Source organism: Giraffa tippelskirchi, chromosome 11 (genome assembly GCF_054371585.1).
Source record: "Giraffa tippelskirchi isolate mGirTip1 chromosome 11, T2T-mGirTip1v1.2.pri, whole genome shotgun sequence".
NCBI lineage: Eukaryota > Metazoa > Chordata > Mammalia > Artiodactyla > Giraffidae > Giraffa > Giraffa tippelskirchi.
The window spans coordinates 17150172-17173497 of NC_137285.1; the positions used below are offsets into that span (position 1 = coordinate 17150172).

Consider the following 23326-nt stretch of genomic DNA (forward strand, 5'->3'; position numbering starts at 1 on the left):
GGGCTTTTTAGCACTAGCGCCACCTGAGAAGCCCCTTCATTAGGGCTGTGGTTCTCAAATTCTAGTGTACGTTAGAATCACTTGGAGAGTTTGTTTAAAAAAAGAACAAAAACACCAATTGCTTGGCCCTATCCCCAGAATTTCCAGTTCAGTAGATTTGGGGCATAGCCTGAGAATTTACTTTTCTAGTGCAATTTATTAAAACACCAAAAAACAAAAACACAGTTCCCCAATGATCTTGTTGGTACAGGACCATACTTTGGAACCCTTTAATTAGGAGTTTGAAAACAGTGATTTCTGAATTTCTAGCATTGCTTCTCCACTTACTAGCTAGAATCATTCAGTAAGGGACTTCTTTTTAACCAGGGCTGTTTGGGTATCTTGAAATAGTTTGTACAGAAAAGTTGTGAATACATGGATTCTTGTATAATTTTATATATATTCACTGTATTTCAATTAATTTTTTTTTTTTTTTTTTGCTTCTCTCATTGTCCCATCTTTGATCAATAGTAATCACTTTACATTGGCTCCTGTCTCCTTTTGGTACTACTCATTTGTCTCTGATAACTTCCTTTCTGCTATGAATAAGATGTCTCAGGCTAATCTTCTAACACTAGATCTGGATCAGTAATCCTGCAAGCAACCCTTGTTGTCTTTGCTGGGAAATAGTATTTAGAAACCATTTTCTGGTCGTTGGGTATGCTCATTGCTATTGAATTAATAATATCTGTCTTTTAACAAATTATCACGAAGCTTAGCTGCCTAAAACAGCGAACATATTTTATTTCACATGATTTCTGAATGTCAGCAATCCAGGAGCCTCTTAATTAGGTGGTTCTTCCTTAGAGTCTCTTAAGCAGTTGCAAAAAGATGTTGGCTAGAGCAGGAGTTATCTAACCTGGGGCTGGTGGATCTGCTTCCAGATTCAGAGCTGTTGGCAGGATAGTTCTGGTCATAAAACGGCAGCTGGCTTTTCCCATAATGAGAAACAACCTAAATGGAAGCCACAGTTTGTTTTACAATCTAACCTTGGAAGTATCCTAGCTTCATTTCTGTCATTTGCTATTGATTATGTGGAGCAAATCTGGTACATGTGGAAGTTCAGTTCAGTCACTCGGTCGTGTCCGACTCTTTGCAACCCCATGAATTGCAGCACGCCAGGCCTCCTGTCCATCACCAACTCCCGGAGTCCACCCAAACTCATGTCCATCAAGTCGGTGATGCCATCTAGCCATCTCATCCTCTGTCGTCCCCTTCACCTCCTGTCCCCAATCCTTCCCAGCATCAGGGTCTTTTCCAATGAGTCAACTCTTCACATGAGGTGGCCAAAGTATTGGATTTCAGCTTCAACATCAGTCCTTCCAATGAACACCCAGGACTGATCTCCTTTAGGATGGACTGGTTGGATCCCCTTGCAGTCCAAGGGACTCTCAAGAGTCTTCTCCAACACCACAGTTGAAAAGCATCAATTCTTCTGTGCTCAGCTTTCTTCACCGTCCAACTCTCACATCCATACATGACTACTGGAAAAACCATAGCCTTGACTAGACGGACCTTTGTTGACAAAGTAATGTCTCTGCTTTTTGATATGCTATCTAGGTTGGTCATAACTTTCCTTCCAAGGAGTAAGCGTCTTTTAATTTCATGGCTGAAATCACCATCTGCAGTGATTCTGGAACCCCCCCTAAAATGAAGTCTGACACTGTTTCCCCATCTATTTGCCATGAAGTGATGGGACCAGATGCCATGATCTTAGTTTTCTGAATGTTGAGCTTTAAGCCACCTTTCATGCTCCTCTTTCACTTTCATCGGGACTATATTAATATAAAGGTGTGAAAACCATGAGGCAGAATCATTGGGGGCCATCTTAGAGGCTGGTGTATTTACATTTTCCTATAATGTGTATAAGATGTTTTCAGAATATTTGTTGTCTGACTGTTGCTCTACAAGATAAAATTTAAGATTTCTTTAGAATCTCACTAAGAAGTCTTTTAAATGTCAGTTTTCAGAGTCAGGAATTGCTACCCTTGATAATTCGAAAATACCATTTTCTGTAGTCACTGAGTTATGTCAACAATTGGACACCTAGGTAGGTTAACCTGATTGAACTTGTTAACATTTGTAATGATCATTTTTTTATTATTTTCATTTTATTTTTTATATGTGAAATATTTATTTCCAAAGTGAAAATTACATATAAAGGTTTAGAGAAGTCTTGCTTTCATCCCAGTCTCTTAATTTGTACTTTCCCTCATTACTTCCATCCCATTAAGTGGATTGTCCCTTCCACCATTAGCAGCTGATGATTTAAAATCAATTTCTGTTTATCCTTACAGTGTCTATTTTTACAGTTGTTTCTTTGCAGATGTTCTGTTTTTTTAAAATGGCTCTATTTGGATTGTTGACCTTTCATTTATATAGTTGACCTTTGACCAACTTGAGGGTTAAGGGCACTGACCCTCTGTGCAGTCAGAAACCGAATATAATTTATAGTCAGTCCTGCATGTTCATTGTTGCAAATCATCCAACAGTGGATGGTTTAGTGCTGTAGTATTTACAATGGGAAAAAAAATCAGTGAATAAGTGGACCCACACAGTTCAAACTTGTATTTTTCAAGGGTCAGCTGTAATTCAAATGCCATAAAATTCATCCCCTTGAAGTATACAGTTTAGTGGTTTTTAAGATATTCTCAGAGATGTCCAATCATCACCAGTCAATTTTAAAACATTTTTATCACTCCAGAAGGAAACCCCATATCCTTTAATAACTATTTTCCTCCCACGCCATGCATGTACACACTCATATCCTAGACATGCTAATACACTTTTCTCTGTAGATCGCCTGTTCTGGATATTTCATGTGAATGAAATATTGTATGGAGTCTTTTGACTGGCTTCTTTCATTTAGCATGTTTTCAAGGTTCATCCATGTTGGAACATCTCTCAATATACTCTTCATTTCTTTTTATGGATGAGTAATACTCTGTTGTATAGATACCAGTAATAGTTCACTTATCCATTCATCAGATGGTGATTCTTTGGATTGTTCCACTTTTTGATTATTATGAGTGATGCTAAACATTGTACAGTTTGTATATGGACTTATGTTGTCATTTCTCTTGAAGTGGAATTACTGTGTTCAGACTGCCACACTGTTTTCCAGAGTGACTGTACCACTTTTTATTCCTACCAGTAGTATACAAGAGTCCCAATTTCTCTGCATCCTCCCCAACACTTGTTATTATCTGTTATAATCCTTGTGGTTATAAAATAGTACTTCATTATGATTTTGATTAGTATTTCCCTAGTGACTGATGCGGAGAAGGCAGTGGCACCCCGCTCCAGTACTCTTGCCTGGAAAATCCCATGGACGGAGGAGCCTGGTAGGCTGCAGTCCATGGGGTCGCTAAGAGTCGAACACGACTGAGCAACTTCACTTTCACTTTTCCCTTTCATGCACTGGAGAAGGAAATGGCAACCCACTCCAGTGTTCTTGCCCGGAGAATCCCAGAGACGGCGGAGCCTGGTGGGCTGCCATCTGTGGGGCCGCACAGAGTCGGACACGACTGAAGCGACTTAGCAGCAGTGACTGATGATGTTGAGCATCTTTTCATTGACCATTTGCATACTTTCTCTGGAGAATTGTTTATTCAGATATTTGACCTAGTTTTAATTAAATTATTTGCTTCTTAATCACTGACTTGTAAGAGTTCTTTATATAGTCTATATACAGATCTTCTATCAGATATAAAATTTACAGATATTTTCTCCATTTTATGGTTTGTTTTCTGTTTGTTTTTTACTTGATGGTGGGCTTTTCAGCACAGAAGTTTTTAATTGTGATGGAACTTCAATTTATTTGTATTTTGGGTTGTCACTCTTGCTTTTGGTGTCATACTAAGAAACCATTTCCTGACTCAAGGTCACAAAGATTTACCATGATTCCTTCTAACTAAGAGTTCAGCTCTAACGTTTAGGTTGGTGATACATTCTGAGGTAATTTCCCAGATGGCACTAGAGGTAAAGAATCCACCTGCCAGTGCAGGTAGACATAACAGATGTGGGTTCAGTCTCTGGGTCGCAGAGATCCCCTGGACAAGGAAATGGCAGTCCGCTCCAGTTTTCCTTGCCCGGAAAATCCCTTGGACAGAGGAGGCTGGAGGGCTACAGTCCATGGGGTTACACAGAGTTGGGCACAACTGAAGCGACTGAGCAAGCACGCATGCATAAGGATAGATTCCACATTCATTCTTGCCTGTGTATATCCAGTTATCTTGGCACCATTGTTTGAAAAGTGTTTTTTCCTCATTAAATTGTCTTGGCATCCTTGTTGACATTTACTTTTCTTCCCTTGTATGCCCAGTGAAGCACACTATATGTACTCTACTGCACCCGTGGGGTTTTTTGTTTGAAGACATTGTATTTTCTAGAAATTACTATATACTACTGTATCAAGATTTTCCTTATAGCTTTTTAAAAAAAATATTTGTATATTTATTTGGCTGTATTGGGTCTTATTTGCAGCAGGCGGCCTCTTTGTTGCCCTGCAGCTTGTGGAATCTTAGTTTGCAGGCCAGGGATTGAACCCACGTCTCCTGCATTGCAAGGCTGATTCTTAACTACTGGACCACCAGGGAAGTCCCTCCTTAATACTTTTTTTTTTGGCCGAGGCATATGGGATCTTAATTCCCAAACAGGGATATTCTGATTCATTTGGAAATTGCCTTTTATACAGTATAAGTTATGAATCCAGTTTATCTTGTTCCAAATAGCTCTCCAAAATTTTTAACCAGTTTTGTTATTCTATAGTTTACATACAGTAAAATATCTTTAAGTGTACTTTTTGATGAAAACTACTCCAGTACCATCCACTCCAAGCAGCCACTGATCTACTTTCTCTAACTATATTAGATTTGACTTTTCTAGATATTTTTTAGTAAGTAGAATCGTGTGTTGTATTTTTGTGTGTCTAGCTGATTTGAGAATATTTCATATTACCATCTGCATCATTTTGTTCCTTTTTATTGCTGAATAGCATTCCATTTTTATGATTATACCATGGTTGGTTTACCTTTTACCAACCAGTTCATGGGTATTTGAATTATTTTCAGTCTTTGGTGTTCTCATAAAGCTTTTAAGAGCATTTGTGAACTAGCGTTTGTGTGAACAGTTGCTTTCATTTCTCTGGGTTAAATATCTAGAATTAGAGTTGTTTAGTTGTATGGTAAGTGCAATTTTAAATTAATAAGAAACTGATAAATTGTTTTCCAAAGTGGTTGTGTCATTTTACATTTCAGCTGATCAGCCATGTGTGAGAGTTATGATTACTCTACATTCTTGCCAACTTTGGTATTGTCTGTTTTTTTAATTTTAGCCTGTCTAATGGGTATGTTACCTCATTGTGATTTTGATGTGCGTTTCTTTGATGATTAGTGATTTGTTTAAAGAAATTTTATTTATTTATTTGGCTGCCTTGGGTCTTAGTTGCAGCGTGTGGGATATTCATTTAATCATGCGGTATCTTTCATTGTAGACTCTCTAGTTGGGGTGTACTGGCTCAGTGGTTGTTTTGTACGGGCTTAGTTGCTTCACAGCATATGGGATCTTCATTTCCTGACTGGAGATCAAACCTGCGTCCCCTGTATTGCATTAGCTATACATTTGTAATCATTGCTTTAGCTGCATCCCTAAAACTTGATGTGTTGTATTTTCATATTTCATTCAGAATATTTTATGTCTTAATGATTTCGTTAACCAAAGGGCTTTAAATCTTAGTAATGTGTTTGTAATCTCCAAATATTTGGTTATTTAGGAGGTCTTGATATTTCTGTTTATTTTTTCATTCCATTAAGATCAGAAAACAGACTGCTATGAAATGCCATTTTCACCCTATATTAAGTATCCATGTGTAGTTTTAAATCTATATCTGGATTTTCTTTTCCATTCTGTTAAATTGTCTGTCTTTAGATAGACTACTTTCCCATCCATCCACTCCCAGTATTGATTTTTTTTTTTTTCTCAAGTGTTTTTGACTTTTCTTTCCTGGTTATTTTTCCATATGAACTTGATATTCAGGTTGACTACTAAAAAATCAGTTGACTTTTAAAAAACCTTTTTATTAATTGAGAATTTCAAACATATACACATAAGCAGTTTGAATAGTACATCAGTGTAAAAGTACTCATCACTCAGCTTTAACAGTTAGAAACTCATGGTCAGTTTTGTTTCATCTACAACACCTCTCCTCCCCTCAGATTGTTTTGAAGCATATCCTAGATACACTATTTTATTTGTAAGTATTTTATAATTCTTAAAGAATCTTGTAAAAACAAACATAAAACACTACAGTTTTCCAAAAGTTTCCCAGTTTTTAAAGCCTAGAAACTTGTCATCCTCTGCACATCTGCCTCCTGTTGTCTCACTTCCATATTAAAGTCCTTTTCTAATGCAAAAAAAATCAAAAAACTACAATGCCATTATTACACCAGAAAGAGTTAACCAGGAGTTCCCTAATATCCTCAAATTTCTGTGGCTATTGTTAAAATATGTATTTTTTGCAGTTAATTTGTTCCATTTAGGATTCAAGTGAGGTTTACAAGTTGCATTTGTTTTTCCTGTTTGTCATTTTTAAAGTTATTTTATGTTGTATATTCTTGTTACGAAAATTTAGACAAGTTTTGTTCATTTATACCCTTACACTGTTACCCTAAGTACCATTGTCATTTCATTAATCAATATTTTTGTATTTATCTTTAAGAGTTGTGGACTATTTCTTTTTTTAAACCATAGTTAAGGTACCATTACCTAAAATAAATTATAAATTATTTCTTGCTATCAAACAAAACATCTAAGCACAAGTTTTTCTTACTGCCTTAAAATTTTTTCTTAATACTTGGCTTGTTGAGCCACAGTCCAAAATCCACACTTTTCATTTGGTTGCTATCTCTTTCTTAATATTAACTCTTTTTATTTATAGTTTCCCCCTCAGGTTTTCCCCTTTACATCTTATTCAAATCCAATTTGTTTGGCCTGCATTCTTTCCCACCATCTGAACTTCATGGATTGGATCCCTGTGGTATTGGTTCAAGTGATCCTCTGTCCCCTGTAGGTCTCTGATTGTATATAAGCTGATAGTATATAAATAAGAAAGACTTGTTAAGTTTAGGTTGTATATTTTTTAAACTTAACATGGATGTTTCATAGATGGTGTGTGTAGTTTTTTTAGAAGTCAATGTCTGATCTTTTTTTTTTTCCCCCTTTGATAGTAGGAGTAACTTGGCTGCCTTATATACCCAGGGTAACATTTCATACCAGCTCTTCTCTGTGTCAGTAGCACTGACAATGACTGTCTAGCGCTAGATTCATTATTTCACTAAGGATTGCAAAATGATGACATTCTCCTTCTATCATCTCTTCTTCAGTTGTTAACTGGACTATTTCTATAAAAAAAACTTTACCTTGTTAAGCTATTTGGTTACCATGAGGTACAGCTTGTAAAAGAAAGGTCACTAAACTCCCATCATTTCACAGCAATTTTCAAAATAATGAGTTGGTTTCCTATTATCTCTGTGACTGATGAGGGTCTTCTGTTGTTTTGTTAGTATGAACTCCTGGATGTTAACGTTAAGTTTGCCAGTTGGCATTTTCATTAGAACCACATTAAATTTATAAATACATACTTTAGACATTAACTTAGGGGAGGATTGTTATCTTTATGTTGTCTTTCTATCCACAAAGAAATTATGCCTTTCTGCTTGTTTAAATCTGTTTCTGTCTTCAGTAGTGTGTTTTCAGTTTTTGCCTCAGGTAGTTTCTTTTTTTGTTGTTAATGTAAACTGGGTTCATCTTTCCATTGTATCTTCTAAGTATTTTGAAGTAAATTTATGAAGTGTGGTATATGAAGGCTATTGGCTGTCTTTATGTTAACTTTATATCCTGCTACTTTACTCTGTCAAATAACAGGGAAAATGAAGGACTTGCTTCTGAAACACAGCCATAGATCATATAAGGCATATCTTTCCTTCATGATAGTAGTGCCTTTTTGCACAAAACTACCTCTTTGTCTTCTTAGTGCATGATGCAGTTCTCATTTTTGCATCCTGTGAGAAAAATTGATTTTGTTTGAAAATACGCTGAAATCAGGAACATTTTGGGACAGATATTCTTGGGGGGAGAGGGTGGTTAAGTAGGATGGGATCTGAGTATTATAGGACATTGATTAGCTTCCCTGGCCTCTACCCATTAGATAACTAGTAGCATCCTCTCCTTCCTTAACTGTGACAACCAAAAATGTCTCCAGACATCGCCAAATGCCCCTTGAAAAGCAAAATTGTTCCCAGTTGAAAACCACTGACAAAAGGAAATGGCTAAAGTATGGCCGATCTAAACTGTGGTTTAAGATTAAGGTAGATTCAAACTGGAGGGAGTGGGACACGACCATAAAACCAGGTCTGTCTCTGTATAGATTTAAGATTGTATTCATTGTTTTCATAGCTAGAATTTTTCTTTTAGAAATCCATAAATTTGACTAGCTTTGGTGGGGGGAACAAGTGAGGACTATAAATATAAAAAGAAATAGACAAACTTTCATTTGATAAAAGTGATATTTGAGTTTGGGATGGTTTTTCTTTCTTAAAGGATATGCTTTTTCAATATGAGGGAGTCTCAAGATTGAATTCAGAAAAATATTCTTACTAGTTTCCCCTGTTTTCAACCTTGCTTTTCTAACTAGATAATAAGTATAATATAACCAGCTTTCCTATATATCAGCAACAGTCATATGTTTAGCAAAAATTTCAGATGTTTTAAAAAAAATTTATTTCTACCTTAGCAATTAGTTCTGATGATTTTGTGAACATATGAAGTTACACATTCTTTGTGTCTTGTGGAATCAGTGGTTTACAGCTTTTTCCCTTGAGTGGTTTAGTTAACATAGCACAATAAACCCATCACAGGCAACAGTCAGTGCTGTAATAAACATGTGAGAGAAAGGTACACAGAGCATGCAACTAGTTCTTTTGTGGGGGACTGGGAAAAATATTACAGAGATGGCAGTTGACCGAAATTGTTAATGAGAGCTTTAATGGGGCAGATTATAGGCAAGAACTCTTATTTAGAAATCCGCAACATGATAGCGTGTGATAACTATGAGAATCAGCAAGAATTCAGTGGTGGAAAATTTTTAAAGATGGAGTTAAGATTAGTGTTGGGTGGGTCTCTTTTCACTTTTTTTGTTGTATTTTTGTTTTTCTTTGAGTAAAATCCAATACCCTTCTCTAGCCCTGGCATAATTTAGTGTATCAAACAGGGATGATCTGAGAAATAATAAGGGAAATGTTTCATAGTGCTGTAAGAGTCTTGTAATTACAGGGACTTGATCAACTCTGTAGGTCATATCAGAGTGTCTCTCTGAGAATGTGGCTTTCAAGCTGACCCTTCAAGGACAGTGAAAATTTTCCAACCTGGCAATAGGGAATTGGGGATTGAAGCTGAGGAGTAGCATAGATGATAGGAAAACAGCCCTTAGAGACTGAAGAGGGGTGGACTGAAGAGGGGTGGGTGCGGAATAGCATGGCATTGGAGAGGCAGGCAGAAGTGTCAAATCATGCAGAGCCTTATGGACCAGTTCATGTATTTTATGCTGCTGAGATGCTGTTTTCTAATACTACATCATTTTTTCCTGCAGTTCCAAATATGCCCCAACCACGGCAAGACCAACACCATCAGAGTACCATGATGCACCCAGCCTCAGCAGCAGGCCCACCAATTGTGGCCACCCCACCAGCTTATTCCACACAATATGTCGCCTACAGTCCTCAGCAGTTTCCAAATCAGCCTCTTGTTCAGCATGTGCCGCATTACCAGTCTCAGGTAAGCCTGATATGACCTAATAACTCGTAATTGTTGTTCCATTTAAGTAAGTTTCAGTGTGATAAAGGGGTTTTCCTTTATATTTTGTGCTACGTGCTATGGTGGGGGTAGACAGCTAAGGATTTGGGGGCCCCTTTTGACAAAAAGGTGCTGATGAGTATAGGTGTTTCAAAGGAAATAGCCCAAAACAAACTGATTTAGAATTTTCTAAATTCTATGTTTAGAATTTAGAAATTTTGGAAACCTGCAAACCATGAAGTTAAGACATAACTAAAATCTACTTGATTATATCTGATAACTTTAATGTTTTTCCTTAATCTTTTGTTTGAACACAGCATCCTCATGTCTATAGTCCTGTAATACAGGGTAATGCTAGAATGATGGCGCCACCAACACATGCCCAGCCTGGTTTAGTGTCCTCTTCAGCGACTCAGTACGGGGCTCATGAGCAGACGCATGCGATGTATGGTAGGAAGCACTTTTTGGTTTTTTTCAGTTTGTGTCTTAATGTGTTTTAAACTTCTGTTTAAGAATAACTCTGCCTTTTATGACACTGAGGGTCAAGAATCTTAAAACAAAAGATGAATCTGTTTCTCTCTGACCTAGTCTGTAAGTCTTGGCAAATAATTTCTACTTCTGTTCTTGAAATTTCTCTCTTTAACTAAAAATGTAATAATGTGTATAACAGAAAGCATCTTTTGTAGAGAAAGGTATCTTCCTCCTCTTCCTCATCAGTAACATCATTTGGTATACTCTTCCTAAGCCATGCAGGAAGGTTTTTCCGTAATGAAAGCACTCTCTAGCAAGAAAACATTCTCCCTCACTCTTTACTATAGGGGCCACTGACATTGCATATTTTTGATTGCTATTTGTTATAATGCTACTGTGTTTCTTCATTATGCTGTATTTTAAGTGGTCGAAATTGTGTAATACTAGATCTGCTTTATACAGAGTCATACTGTAAGTGTAATCAGTATGCAATGATAAAAGTATTCTATATAAAATTAAACAATATATATAAGACTACTAAGCTAAAATTACCATCTCAGTTTTGTGGCCAGAGAACTTTGTACAAGTCAACTTAGCAGCTGTCTAAAGTACTAAAATAATACCATTTTCATTGTTGAGAATTTAAAATAAAATTCCCACCTTATATTTTGTAGAATAAAATTAATGAGTCATCTCATATTTTTCAAAATGCACCTTTAATTATTAATAGTACCAGTTTTATTGAGATCTAAATTTTGTTCTGAACTTTTCTGAGAACTCCTTTACTGTCATTTAAGTTTTCCCATTGGCATTTCAGTTTTTTTGGAGTGGGAAAAGAGAAATTTAAGTTTTTTCATACAGTTGAAAAGTGAACAACCCCTATGAGAATGAAATTAATATTACATGCAGCTGCATGGACCTTTCCTTTTTAAAACCTCTTTAAACTTTTTAAATAACTAAGAATGTAAAGCCTCAGTTTTTTTAACTTTAGATTACAGTTTATAACGTTTTGTAGGCTAATAGGAATAGGACTCAGGCAGCAACAACCATTCTTCTTGTCACCCAGAACTCACTTCTAATGTTTTCTTTTTGGAGGCATGCTCCTTTCCCACTGGTTCACTAATCATAGAAATTTTACATGACTTTTTTTTAATATAAAATACTTGTCAGATCTTACTTTTCCACACTTAAAATCTTATAGTGTTGATTATACTCTTCAAATTTAAATGATGTGTTTGCAACATTTTGAAAACCTTTCAAGAAACCCATCCGTAATTTAATTGAAAGGTTGATAGACTAATTTGGTTTATGATTTTGGTTGTGAACTCCTGTCATTGGGTTGTCTTAACCAGGACTAATCATGTGTGAAAAGGCATCACTGATTTATCACACTAAGTTTTACACAATTTGTATATATTTCAACACTTTTCCAGTTTGCTAATGTCTTAGGTGAAAAGTTCATAATGATTGTTTATACATACATTCCTGAATACATCATGATATAGCAAGTGGGAAAAACATTTCTTTCTTCCCATTTTCTGGCATACTCCCTTTGGATTAAGATCTGAAACTTTTGAGCTAAAATTTCCATTGCTTTTAGAGAATAGCTATTTGTGTGCCCATGCCTTTTGAGATATTGTAGTAATACTGTTGAGCAGAATCTTTCTCCTCACTGTATTCACTCATTGCCAGCATCTGGCTTTGTCTTTTGAATGGATATTCATTGGTTTGAAACAGCCAGTACAGTACAGTAAATACTGTATTTGAGGCACTAATAGTTGTTATAACTACTTTCTCAAAATATTTCCATTTGAAAAGCAGTTGGTCTCAGACCCTGAAGTCCATTCAAGTGTGGGTAAACAGAAAAATACTGCAAAAAAACAAGTACTAGACCTAATGTCCAGTGAAACTTAGAATGAACTAGTCATCAAAGCTACTTCTTTGATGCCAGGAGAAAGTTGGCTCAACAATATCTGAATTACTTTCCTACGATTTACACAGATTGAGTTTTATTGATGTCTGTTGATGAGGGTAGGCTAGGGGCAAAGCTGTACATAGATTTGGTATGATTATTTTTGGTTCTCTTTTGGACACTTCATACACTGAAAAGAGGACACCAGGAAATGAATTATTCTGTTCTTTACTGCAATAAACCATAATTTAATCTGCTGTAGCAAGTTTATTAATTCTTCAGTGGTTTATTTTAGATCTTACAGATTTTTAAGACAGACTTTAAATTTTTACACATTTTTGTGCATTTTGTTTTGTCTGTAAAGAATACAAATTTTTAAGTACATTAAACTGTAAGATAAAATTTGCATAGAAATGCGAATTTTATACTCATTTCTCTTGAATAGTTTATATTTTATATTCCAAAAGGAACCAGATATTTTTAGTATGGATTATATTTTAAGCTACATTCTATCTAGATTTTTTTTTTATTTTAATGCAAACAAAAAATATGCACCCAGATGTTGATGACTGTTGTTATGTTACCTTTTTGTCATTTATTTATTAATCATTATGGTCATAGCAAAAGCCTTTGAGAATAGAAATGACTGCAAAATGAAAGGCTGGTTATTGTTTTAAAATTTTTTGATATATTTAATATAAGTATGCTAACAAATCCTTGAACATTTATTTAAGGTACTAGGAGAAACATATTCTAAGTTTGTTGACCTTGTATTCTTTCCAGCTGTCTTAGGAGAGACTTTGATAAACAAACTTCATCTCGTTGACCTTAATTTCACTTTCATCGTTGCGTCTGCCCTCTTCCTCCAAATAAGTTACTTTTTGTTTCCTTAACATCTAGTCTCAAATTCATCTGATTTTGTTTCATTCATCTTGATTTGTTTTCCCTTTTAAAAATAGTAATAATGAAACTTTCTCTGCTAACTAAAGCCATCAGGAAGAGTTAAATCCAAAATCTTTTTCTTTGGGTTTATTTTTGGTAGTTTAATGCAGATATATTTGAAAGTACAGTAGGCAAAAAGATGTAAAGTGCAGCTATTAATCTTCTCTCTTACAATCTCCTGTTAACATTTTGGTGCATATCCTTGCAAGTGTACTTATGCACCCATACACACCCCTTTATGTAGACAGTTGAATAAGAAATGATATCATACTCTTGTTTAATATTAATATTACTATGTTTCTCAATTTTTGGATCCATTACCAGATGCCTTGTAAACACCTTATAGAACAAGATGTAAGGTGACATTTCTGTTAGTAATGATTTGCAAAATTGGACTAGTCTTTTGAATGAAACTTGGTAAATATTGTTTTATATTGGTATTTTTTTATATTAGAGTTGTTCAGTGGAATGCAATGTTGGTCTTTTATTAGATAATGACTTTATTCCTTTCATTTAAGCAAATGAGCATGTGGAACTTGACAGCCCAATACAGAAGAAAAATGTCTTTTGCTTCAGCCCTATCTTACTTAATTTTGTAGTAATGTTTAAAGTGCTTGTCATCTCTTATAAAAAAGAAAAATGAATTATGCATGAATACAAAAAGAAATTACTAAATATGTCGACCTTTCCAGAAAATTAGGAAAATGCACACCTTAAAAGGCTAATTAACCTTTCTATTTCCCAAATTCAGCATGTCCCAAATTACCATACAACAAGGAGACAAGCCCTTCTTTCTACTTTGCCAGTGAGTTGGGTTTTTTATACTAATTTTAATTTGAACAGTAAAACACTTTTTAAAGAATACATGTTAAGGGAGTAGACTTGTTGAGCAATCTTTTCCTTGTGCCAGACAAAATCATTAAAAATACATATATCTGAAAATAATTCAGAGTTTTAAAAAAGGAAGTATAACCCAGCTTAAGAAAGCTGGAGTTAATTTAAAAATTGAGTTGTTTCAGAAATTAATTTTTGCATACCAAGCAAATATGTGACTGTTTTGGAATGCCTAATACATTCCTTGTTGAGAGAAAATTTTCCTGAACAGCCTTTTTTTAATAGCAAAGCAAAACAAGCCACAAGTGGTAAAAGATACAATTTTTTTTTTATATATCCTGGTAAGAAAAAATTTATTCTTACAAGGATTTTTAATTGAATAGGGTTGAAATACTAGGGGAGAAATGTTTCTGTATTTTCAATCTTTTCATGACTACAGGTTTAAAATATTCAGGTAGCAGACACACCTCATGGATGTCTTGAGCTTAAGCAGGAAAACATGACCTAGCAGCCACCAGAGATTACCTTGGGTAACACCAGCCCCTCTCAGCAGTGGAAAGGTAGATGATTGCTCTTAAATGGAGAAAGTCTGAGCAGGGATATCTTTTGGAAATGAACTTGTAAGGTTTGTTTTCTCTATTTGTAGGGAAATCTTAAGGCTTATTCATGGACTTTTGGTATTTGGACGGGGAAGTCACAAACCTGCAGAAACCCTTTAGAAACGTATGATAGTGTAGTATGTGGTCACTTTATGTGAAATACTGTTTTCTCAAGACTTAAGGATTAAAATGTTATCATAGAGACTAAATTTTAAATTATTTTGGAATAACTAAATGTCTGAATATACTAGGTGGCAAATTTTAAAAAGCATTTAGAAAACATTTTGACATTAATTGTGCCTTGGTATCCAAAAATAAGTGCATACATATTATTTATTTGGTGCTAGGAAATGTTAACAAATTTAATCCTTTAATAGATGCTCTTTAAAAAGGAGTCTTGCTGTGTATATAACTACTGAAGGGGAATTCTGTATGTGGTATAGTATATAAAAGACAGTGTCAGTAATTCTATTAATGTACTCAGTTTGAGGTCTCAAATGTAGTTATCCTCACCATCTTACTGTCTCTGTTAGTAGATTTGGAGTCAGTTTCCTGGTAAGTAGCTAAAAGCTTAATCATCATACCTAAGCATTAACTGCCTTAGCACAAGTTTCCCTAAAAGAGAATGTCAGTATTTTTTAAAAGAAACTAATAGCGGGGCTGCAGTTTATAATTTAATTTGCTGCTTTATACCCCACCTCCTTCTAAATAAGCATTTTGCCCTGTTTTTTTGGTCTAGTTGCCATTTATTCCCCTTTTGAAAAGTTTTCAACTTTCCTTCACTTCCTTGCTTCTGAGTTTTACATCAAAATTAAAAGTTGGGAGATTTTGTTTCATTTTTGAAGTTTTGCCATGTTGGTGATCTCTAATGACTTGTGCATCCAAGGCCAAAAATGAGAAAACCTAGTTAGAAATTAAATGCACAGCTCTGTGGACTCAGTTGGCTTCAGTAGGATCAGTTATGGCTTAGAAAACTTTTTGGACTGTGGTTATCTGGTGGAGAGCTAAATCAGAATTTTTAAGAAAAATCACTTTATTTTTAACCTCTCTGGAATCTTTAGCTAATGAGTATGTATAATAACAGCAGTTAAATGATAGATTTAGCTTAAGAAAGTCCAGAATTTTCTGCCTTTTACTCCACTTTTCTTTTTCCCTAATTTCTTATTTTCCTCATTTACTCTAACTTGGTTCCTTTCTCTCTCTCTCTCTCTCTCCCCCTCCCCCCCAGCCCCAACCCTTCCTCCTCTTTTAAAAATTTCCCTCCAACCCTAGCTGTGTTTGTCACTTTCTTAAGTGAGCTTTCATGGAGCCAAAGTACATTTTTGTTATTACTATTAAAGTATAGGTTCCACATTTTCCCTAGTTAGCTACTCAGTTTTCATATTTGAAGAGGAAAAGAATTCCTGGATAAGGTACTTGCTTAGCAAACATCTTGTCAGAAGGATGATAAACAGAGGAAGATATTTCTAATCAGACATGCTTACATTTTATTTCCAGCCTATGATGTGTGTTTAAATCTGCTTAATTTTTCTTACAATGAATTGTAGTTTATTGATGTTTAGATAGGGAGAAAATGGGTTTTTTTAAGTAAAATCCTATGTTAGAGGCATTCAGCTCAGACTACTTGAAGTACTTGTGCTATGAATGTAAATGAGATATAGACAGCCTTTCAATATTGGCAAATAAATCCAGAGGTGCCTTTTAAAAATGCATGGTAAAAAATACTTCTAATCTTTATTTTTCTCAAAGTAATTTCAAGATTTTAACATTTTTCTAATTGGTGGATAATTAATTAATTACGAGACTTCATGGGCATAATTATTCTTTGTAACGGCCATTCTTTTTTATGTGTGAAAATTAATCAAATAGCACCAAGCTAGAGTTGATTGTTGTTACTTTTTATTTCTTTGTTACTTTGCTTACAGGGTAATTAGAAAGGAAAGTTAAATTTTCAGTACGAAAATCTCTTGAATAAATATGGTTAAATAAGAAACTCTATGAGATTCTATAGTCTACCTCTATGAAACTTTATAAATAAGAATTTGGATTCAGGAATTGCTTTCCAGTTGAAGATTTACAAGAGCAGAGGTTCAAAATTTATGTCAAGTCTTTTAGACCAAATGCCTAGACAATCTGTGGGGGTCTGCAAGTTAATTTAAATAATGATGAATGGCCTTTTAATAAGCCAATTAAGTAGGAAAAAAGACACTATTTTCATAGATTCATGGGATTGTGAAACTCAAGAAAGCTGTTAGTACATTATTTTTTTCCACCTCCCAGGTAACAGTTACTGACTTGTTAAAAAAAACACCCAGAGAATATGTTGCCAGTTTTCCTTGTTAATATGTTCCAATGTATGTTAACTGTTATATAGTTAGGGGATTTTCCCAGTGTGTAAACAGAAATGCTTTGTTGAATCTAATCTATATGTTAACTTAGTATATACGCCCACTAGGTGTTAGCCGTGGATGCACAGGTGATCCTAGCTGGCTCTTTGCCTCTCCTCTCTTCAAAGGGTACCTATGCAGTTGAGGCTGGAATGTTGGTAGCCCCTGGCCCTACAATGTCAAGTATTATAGAATTGTTTCATGTGCCTAACCTTCTGCATAACATTTACATGGAATTCACCCAGAGCCATCTCTGCTGGTGACTCTCAGCAGCCAGCCTACTAGACTACTGGAGTCAGGGTGCCTGATCCCAAAGGTGCTTGCTTCTCCCTGTCAGTCCCCTGTGTGTAACATCATATGAAGAACATGAGGAAGTATTTTGAAATTGTTTCTGTGTATGGGCATAGCTTCTCAGGGATTTCAGGATTGATTTGAGAGAAGGCTGGAAGTCACACATTGACTTCTAAGAGGTATGTCTTGAGAACACTGTCCTCCAACGATGTGGCTAGATTTGCATCAGTGTGCTATATTAGTAGTCGCTGGAAGCAGTGAACCTGTCTTGTGCTTTTGATTCTCAGATTGCTGTATTGGGATGACATGAACAAATACCTGATCTCCCTGTTTTGTGCCAACGTATGGTCTGTGCTGACAGTTACAAAGAATTGGCTTTGCATTCTTACCTTTAATGAACGCATTTTTATTACCTGTAATGAATGTATTTTTACTTAAACTAGCCCATCATATTTCCTTTGAAGTTACCCTAGCTATTAAAATTCTTTCTAAAGGCTGTGATGCTTTGAAGGGAGTTCGGTTTTCCTAAATACATAGTTTAGGTAATCCTAAACTATAAAACAAAGGTGAGAGATCTTGAGCAGGGAGGCCCAGGGAATGAACTGAGCAGCAAAGTAGCTTCTATAATCAGCTGAGAGAGATTGTGGTCATTTGACCCTGAAGATAGAGCCCTGACCTTGCCACACACCTTATCCAGCCCCTTAACTGCAGCCTTGATACCATCTGTGCCCACAGGACACTGCACCAGCTCCAGGGCAGTAGCATGGTGAGGTTAGCCAGATGATGGCCTTGAGCTAGAGAGAGTGTGTGTGTGTGTGTGTGTGATAGATATTGAATTATGTCTGTCTGTGCTTTTAAGTTGCTTTTTCAGGAAAACCTAGTGACTGTTTTAAAAGTGAATTTAAACTGATTAGATTTTGATACAGTATGTATGTTATGTGAATAAAATGCTAGTCTGATTGGTAAGCAGTAACTTGACTTTTTTTTTTTTTTCAAGAAGTATATGGTCTAAATGGACTCAAATTATAGAGATGGGTTAGGCATTGAGCATCAAGAAAGCTGTTGATGAGCTGAAAGTTGATGAGACATAGAAGAGTGATGAAGACCACCACACACGTCAATTATACACCTTTTTATTTCACTTTAGTTTCCACTGGCTCCCTTGCTCAGCAGTATGCGCACCCTAATGCTACCCTGCACCCACATACTCCGCATCCTCAGCCTTCAGCTACGCCCACCGGACAGCAGCAAAGCCAACATGGTGGGAGCCATCCTGCACCCAGTCCTGTTCAGGTAAGACACTCGGAGGCCTTCACCAGAATTGCTGCATAGTTCTGTTTACTGAGTGATTTTTCCAGTGCCAGGCAACATGCTAGGTACCACGTGATCAAAACACCTAGCAGCCCTGCCTCACCTAGGAGCCAACATACAGCTCTGCAGGCTGTGCCCCCAGGTTTAATCACCTTAAGGTACATATTGAGAATAAGGTGATTGGGTAAGTTCTGAAAACTTTACCAATATAGAAAAATCTAACGTAAAGTAAGGCATTTGCTTGGAACTTTTTAAAACTCTCATTTCTAATGTTTATGTGATATGATTTTGTTTGTTTGTTTTCCTGTTAGTTTCTTTAATCGTGCTTTTTAAGATGGCACTTAAGGAGCTCTTTGACATCTAGAGCTCTTTGCTTCAGTTCCCTGGAGCAGTACTCTTGGTTCCCACTGCTTGGTTGAGGGCTTACAGTCTGACAATCAGGCTTGTAGCCCAGAAAGGAATGTCTCTGAATCTGTACTCTTTGCTGTCACTTTGTAGCACCATCAGCACCAGGCCGCCCAAGCTCTCCATCTGGCCAGTCCACAGCAGCAGTCTGCCATTTACCACGCGGGGCTTGCGCCAACCCCACCTTCCATGACACCTGCCTCCAATACGCAGTCTCCACAAAATAGTTTCCCAGCAGCACAGCAGACCGTCTTTACCATTCATCCTTCTCATGTTCAGCCGGCTTACACCAATCCACCCCACATGGCCCATGTACCTCAGGTAAACCTGCTTTAGCCAACTTTTTGTGAAGACCAAGTAGGATATGAAAGTTATCAGATAAGAAGCAAAGAGCCAGATGCTCAAGCTAGGAACCCCTGTGTGTGATGCCATCTGCTTGTCTCTTCTTTCCCGCTCAAATACATGTGATCTGGCCTTAAATGAATGTTTGTGTGGTTTTGTAATGGGATCAGTGAAGTTGCTGATTGGTCAGTCTTTTGACATTTCCCAATTGAGGCCTTAAAAATACCTTTAATTCTGGAATGCAACCTAGTTCTTTCCTTACTGTGTCTGCATTGCTCTGTTTCTGTTTACATAGCTTCCTCGTTGCTATATATACACGTATATGTACACATATTCCCCCCGCACCTCACACACGCGCGCACACACACACACACACACACACGTGTCTGGCAAAGAAGATGGGATTTCACAAATTCTCAACTCTGAGATGACTGCTGTGGGACTGTCCACTTGAATGTTAGTTACCTGAGTTTCTAAGAAATCTCTCCCATTTGTTTCCCTGGCTATTCCTAAATCTGCTTTGACCATATGTTGTACTTCTTGAAAGGGCTTGGCCTTGTACATTGGTGCTGTGTGATTTGAAGCTGGAAGCGCCCCGGTGTTCCCATTTTTCTTAAAGAGCAGATCTGGAAGCACTTGGAGATCACCTCTAGCATAAGTTTCTAAAGGTTGAAAGGTGTGGTTGCTGCTGACCAAAGTCCAATGTGATCCAGGGCCAATCTGAATTGTCTTAATGAGGAGAAAGAGCTGCACTGAAGTTGGACTTTTAACACTGTCCTTTGAGGCCGTCCCTGGAGCTGTTAAGGGTGGATCGGCTGTATTTGATGTCTCTTTTTGCTGCTTTCATAACAGAACTTTCTTAGGCAGATCTCAGCTTAAACTGCCTCACTGAACTCCGTTTCATGTCAAGCAGTGCACCCCTGAGGCTCTGGCACGGTGGGGCTGGAGATGCTGCTCTGTTGGAGCTAACTCTCAGAAGGTGACCTTGTAACTAGAGTTCCACAGCTCTGGGAAGTCTGGGCATCCTCCCCAGCAAACGGGCAGGTTCTGTAGCGTGGTGCACTGCAGTGGATGAGTTGCTTTTGATGGTGGGGAGGGGAGCCGGTTTGGTCAAGTGTGGGGCAGCATGGTTTGGCTGAATCAGGAGCTTCGTGAGACCTGGGGGCCAGTAGATGTCTAGCAGAGGCTGGTGGCTAAGTAGTTAGGTGAATTTATATGTAAGTTGGGGTTCCTAAAACCTCACTTTTGTGTTTTTGTGCTGAAAGAACAAAAAGGTTAACATCTGCAGGGAAGTCCAGATGTGCCCTGGGTCTACTTGAACGTATTAGAGTCAAAACAGGGTTTCCTTCAAGGCTTATCATGGTCTAGAACAGTGCACAGTATTGGAGGAGGAATTGAGGACTCATCCTCCTCGCTCTGCAAATCCCTGCAGAGCTGGGGTCCAGCTCTTTGGGCTAAAACCTTTCCAACTTGACAGAGAGACCTGGTTGAACTCACTATCACTTGGTACAGGGACACTGGGTTGGCCCAGATGATTTCAAATTACCCCTCCCCACCTCACTGGAGCCATTCACTGCAACTCCTTCTGCTGCTGCTTTATTGGCGGATCTTTCAGCAGAGCAAAGGGGCCTGAGAGTCTTTTCTCACTGCCTTGACTCAAATTCTTCACTGAGGTGTGCTGGTGAACAGGCGAGAAGCAGAGGGGGAGGAGCAAAGAGAATATAGAACAGGAGTTAACAGTCCCCACTTCTAATGTAATAATCTGCTTTCTTACTTAAAAGGGAGGATTCAGGCCCCACGTGGAAGCCAGAGTCTAGAAGCATCATTGCATGCAGCCTCCTATTAGTTTGAGAAAGCTGCGCTTGGATCAGAGATCTTACCTTTGTGAAGACCTTGCCCCATACATAGAATCCAGTCATCAGAAATGAAGCCTAGGACACGGCAGCCCTGACTTTTACCAAGGCTCGTTGGGTGCCTGCCCCCTCAGCCTTGCAGAATCTGCCAAAAGGTGAAGGGTGTCTATAGGTCAACTAATGGATCCACTAGGGAATGTCCCCAGAGGAAAGAAAGAAAGGGCCCTGAGGGCCCACTGTTGCCCTTTCCTGAGAGCCCCAACCCAGTGAAAGGAACACAGTTGACATGTTGTGTAAGCTGGAGATGTTGCCTGTATGCGTAAAAGAGCTCTCTGTTTCAGGCTCATGTACAGTCAGGAATGGTTCCTTCTCATCCAACTGCCCATGCGCCAATGATGCTAATGACGACACAGCCACCCGGCGGTCCCCAGGCCGCTCTCGCTCAAAGTGCACTACAGCCCATTCCAGTCTCGACAACAGCGCATTTCCCTTATATGACGCACCCTTCAGGTGAGGCGTGTGTGTGCAGGGGCCGCCGGGCACCCCAAAGCATTCTGCTCGCACAGGTCGAGTGGCAGGCAGGGCCAGCGCTTCAAGCCCCGCATCTGAGAACTAGCAAGACCCGTCAGAGTGTGCACAGTAGGGACCGTGATGATCAGTTCAGTGTCAGGGCCTGAGGCTTTCGGGAGCCTAGGCTGTGTGTGTTCTGATGGTATACAGGATCTGGCTTGATGAGAAGCAGCAGCAGCATTCTGTGTAGCTGATGCATGCTTAGGACTCAGTTGGCCTTCCTTGTTACACTAGGCTGGACAGGGCAGTGTTTTCCTTCCTGAGTCCCAACAGTCTGACATGTGGGGGGTTACCACCATGGCAGAGTTTGACTGTAGCTCTGGAGACTACTACTGATGAGAAAGTGCTGTGTATGGATTGGTTTTGAGTATAGAATTAGCTCCAGTCTATTCCCTGACAGGGAGATAATGCCCGTGATTGTGCTCTAGTACTTGATGGCGGCCATGGCGAGATTTCAGTCTAACCTGTTATTCTGAAAGCAGCACTGGTGCTTGGCTATTATTTGGGGAGGGGATATGTTAAGGCCTTTTTTGTACCCCATGAACAACTCTTCTGGGAGTTTTATCTGAAATGGTTTTATGTCTGACTGGTCTGTTTCTACCCACCCACCTACCTCTCCCCATTTTGGTACAGATGCTGGGGGGTGGGAAGGGTACAGAGTGGATTGAATTTTGAGTCTTGTTCAGCTAGCACAAGGATAGCTTACAGTCATGTGCTGCAGAAACACTAGGCTAATGTGCAAGTGTTGCCAGTTTTCTGTTTAAATATTCACTTTTCTTTTTTACAGTACAAGCCCACCACCAACAGCAGTTGTAAGGCTGCCCTGGAGGAACCGAAAGGCCAAATTCCCTCCTCCCTTCTACTGCTTCTACCAACTGGAAGCACAGAAAACTAGAATTTCATTATTTTGTTTTGAAAAAATATATGTTGATTTCTTGTAACATCCAATAGGAATGCTAACAGTTCACTTGCAGTGGAAGATATTTGGACCGAGTAGAGGCATTTAGGAACTTGTGGGCTGTTCCATAATTCCATATGCTGTTTCCAAGTCCCGCAAGTACCCCAGCTCTGCTTGCTGAAACTGGAAGTTATTTATTTTTTAATGACCCTTGAAAGTCATGAACACATCAGCTAGCAAAAGAAGTAACAAGAGTGATTCTTGCTGCTATTATCGCTAAAAAAAAAAAAAAAAAATCAAGACTTGGAACGCCCTTTTACTAAACTTGACAAAGGTTCAGTAAATTCTTACCGTCAAACTGACGGATTATTATTTATAAATCAAGTTTGATGAAGTAATCACTGTCTGCAGTGGTTCAACTTTTAAGTTAAGGGAAAAACTTTTACTTTGTAGATAATATAAAATAAAAACTTAAAAAAAATTAAAAAATAAAAAAAGTTTTAAAAACTGATATCAAGTTAATGTGTGTTTGTATGAGCTATTTCCACTATAGGATACTGAATATCAGGGCAGGAGGGCTGACTGCTTTCTTAATACCCTTGAAGGTTAGTTGTCAAATGATT

At 37.7% G+C, this 23326-nt stretch overlaps 2 protein-coding genes across 51 annotated transcripts in view; one reads left to right on the forward strand and one right to left on the reverse strand.

Annotated features, from left to right (window-relative positions):
* ATXN2 (ataxin 2) overlaps positions 1-23214 on the forward strand; it is a 100300-nt gene extending 77086 nt beyond the window's left edge. For 10 of the 50 annotated variants that reach the window (XM_081539864.1, XM_081539865.1, XM_081539878.1 and 7 more), the window contains 7 exons: positions 9686-9870; positions 10206-10338; positions 13965-14018; positions 18472-18617; positions 19134-19361; positions 21577-21745; positions 22593-23214. In XM_081539864.1, the coding sequence (XP_081395990.1) occupies positions 9686-9870; positions 10206-10338; positions 13965-14018; positions 18472-18617; positions 19134-19361; positions 21577-21745; positions 22593-22621 (944 nt within the window). In that variant the 3' untranslated portion in view covers positions 22622-23214. The remainder of the gene's footprint in view (positions 1-9685; positions 9871-10205; positions 10339-13964; positions 14019-18471; positions 18618-19133; positions 19362-21576; positions 21746-22592) is intronic. The other 40 variants (XM_081539871.1, XM_081539872.1, XM_081539892.1 and 37 more) reach the window with 7 other exon arrangements.
* The window catches only part of SH2B3 (SH2B adaptor protein 3), a 77350-nt gene that overhangs the window by 13219 nt on the left and 40805 nt on the right, over positions 1-23326 (reverse strand). The gene's annotated exons all lie outside the window — the stretch shown is intronic.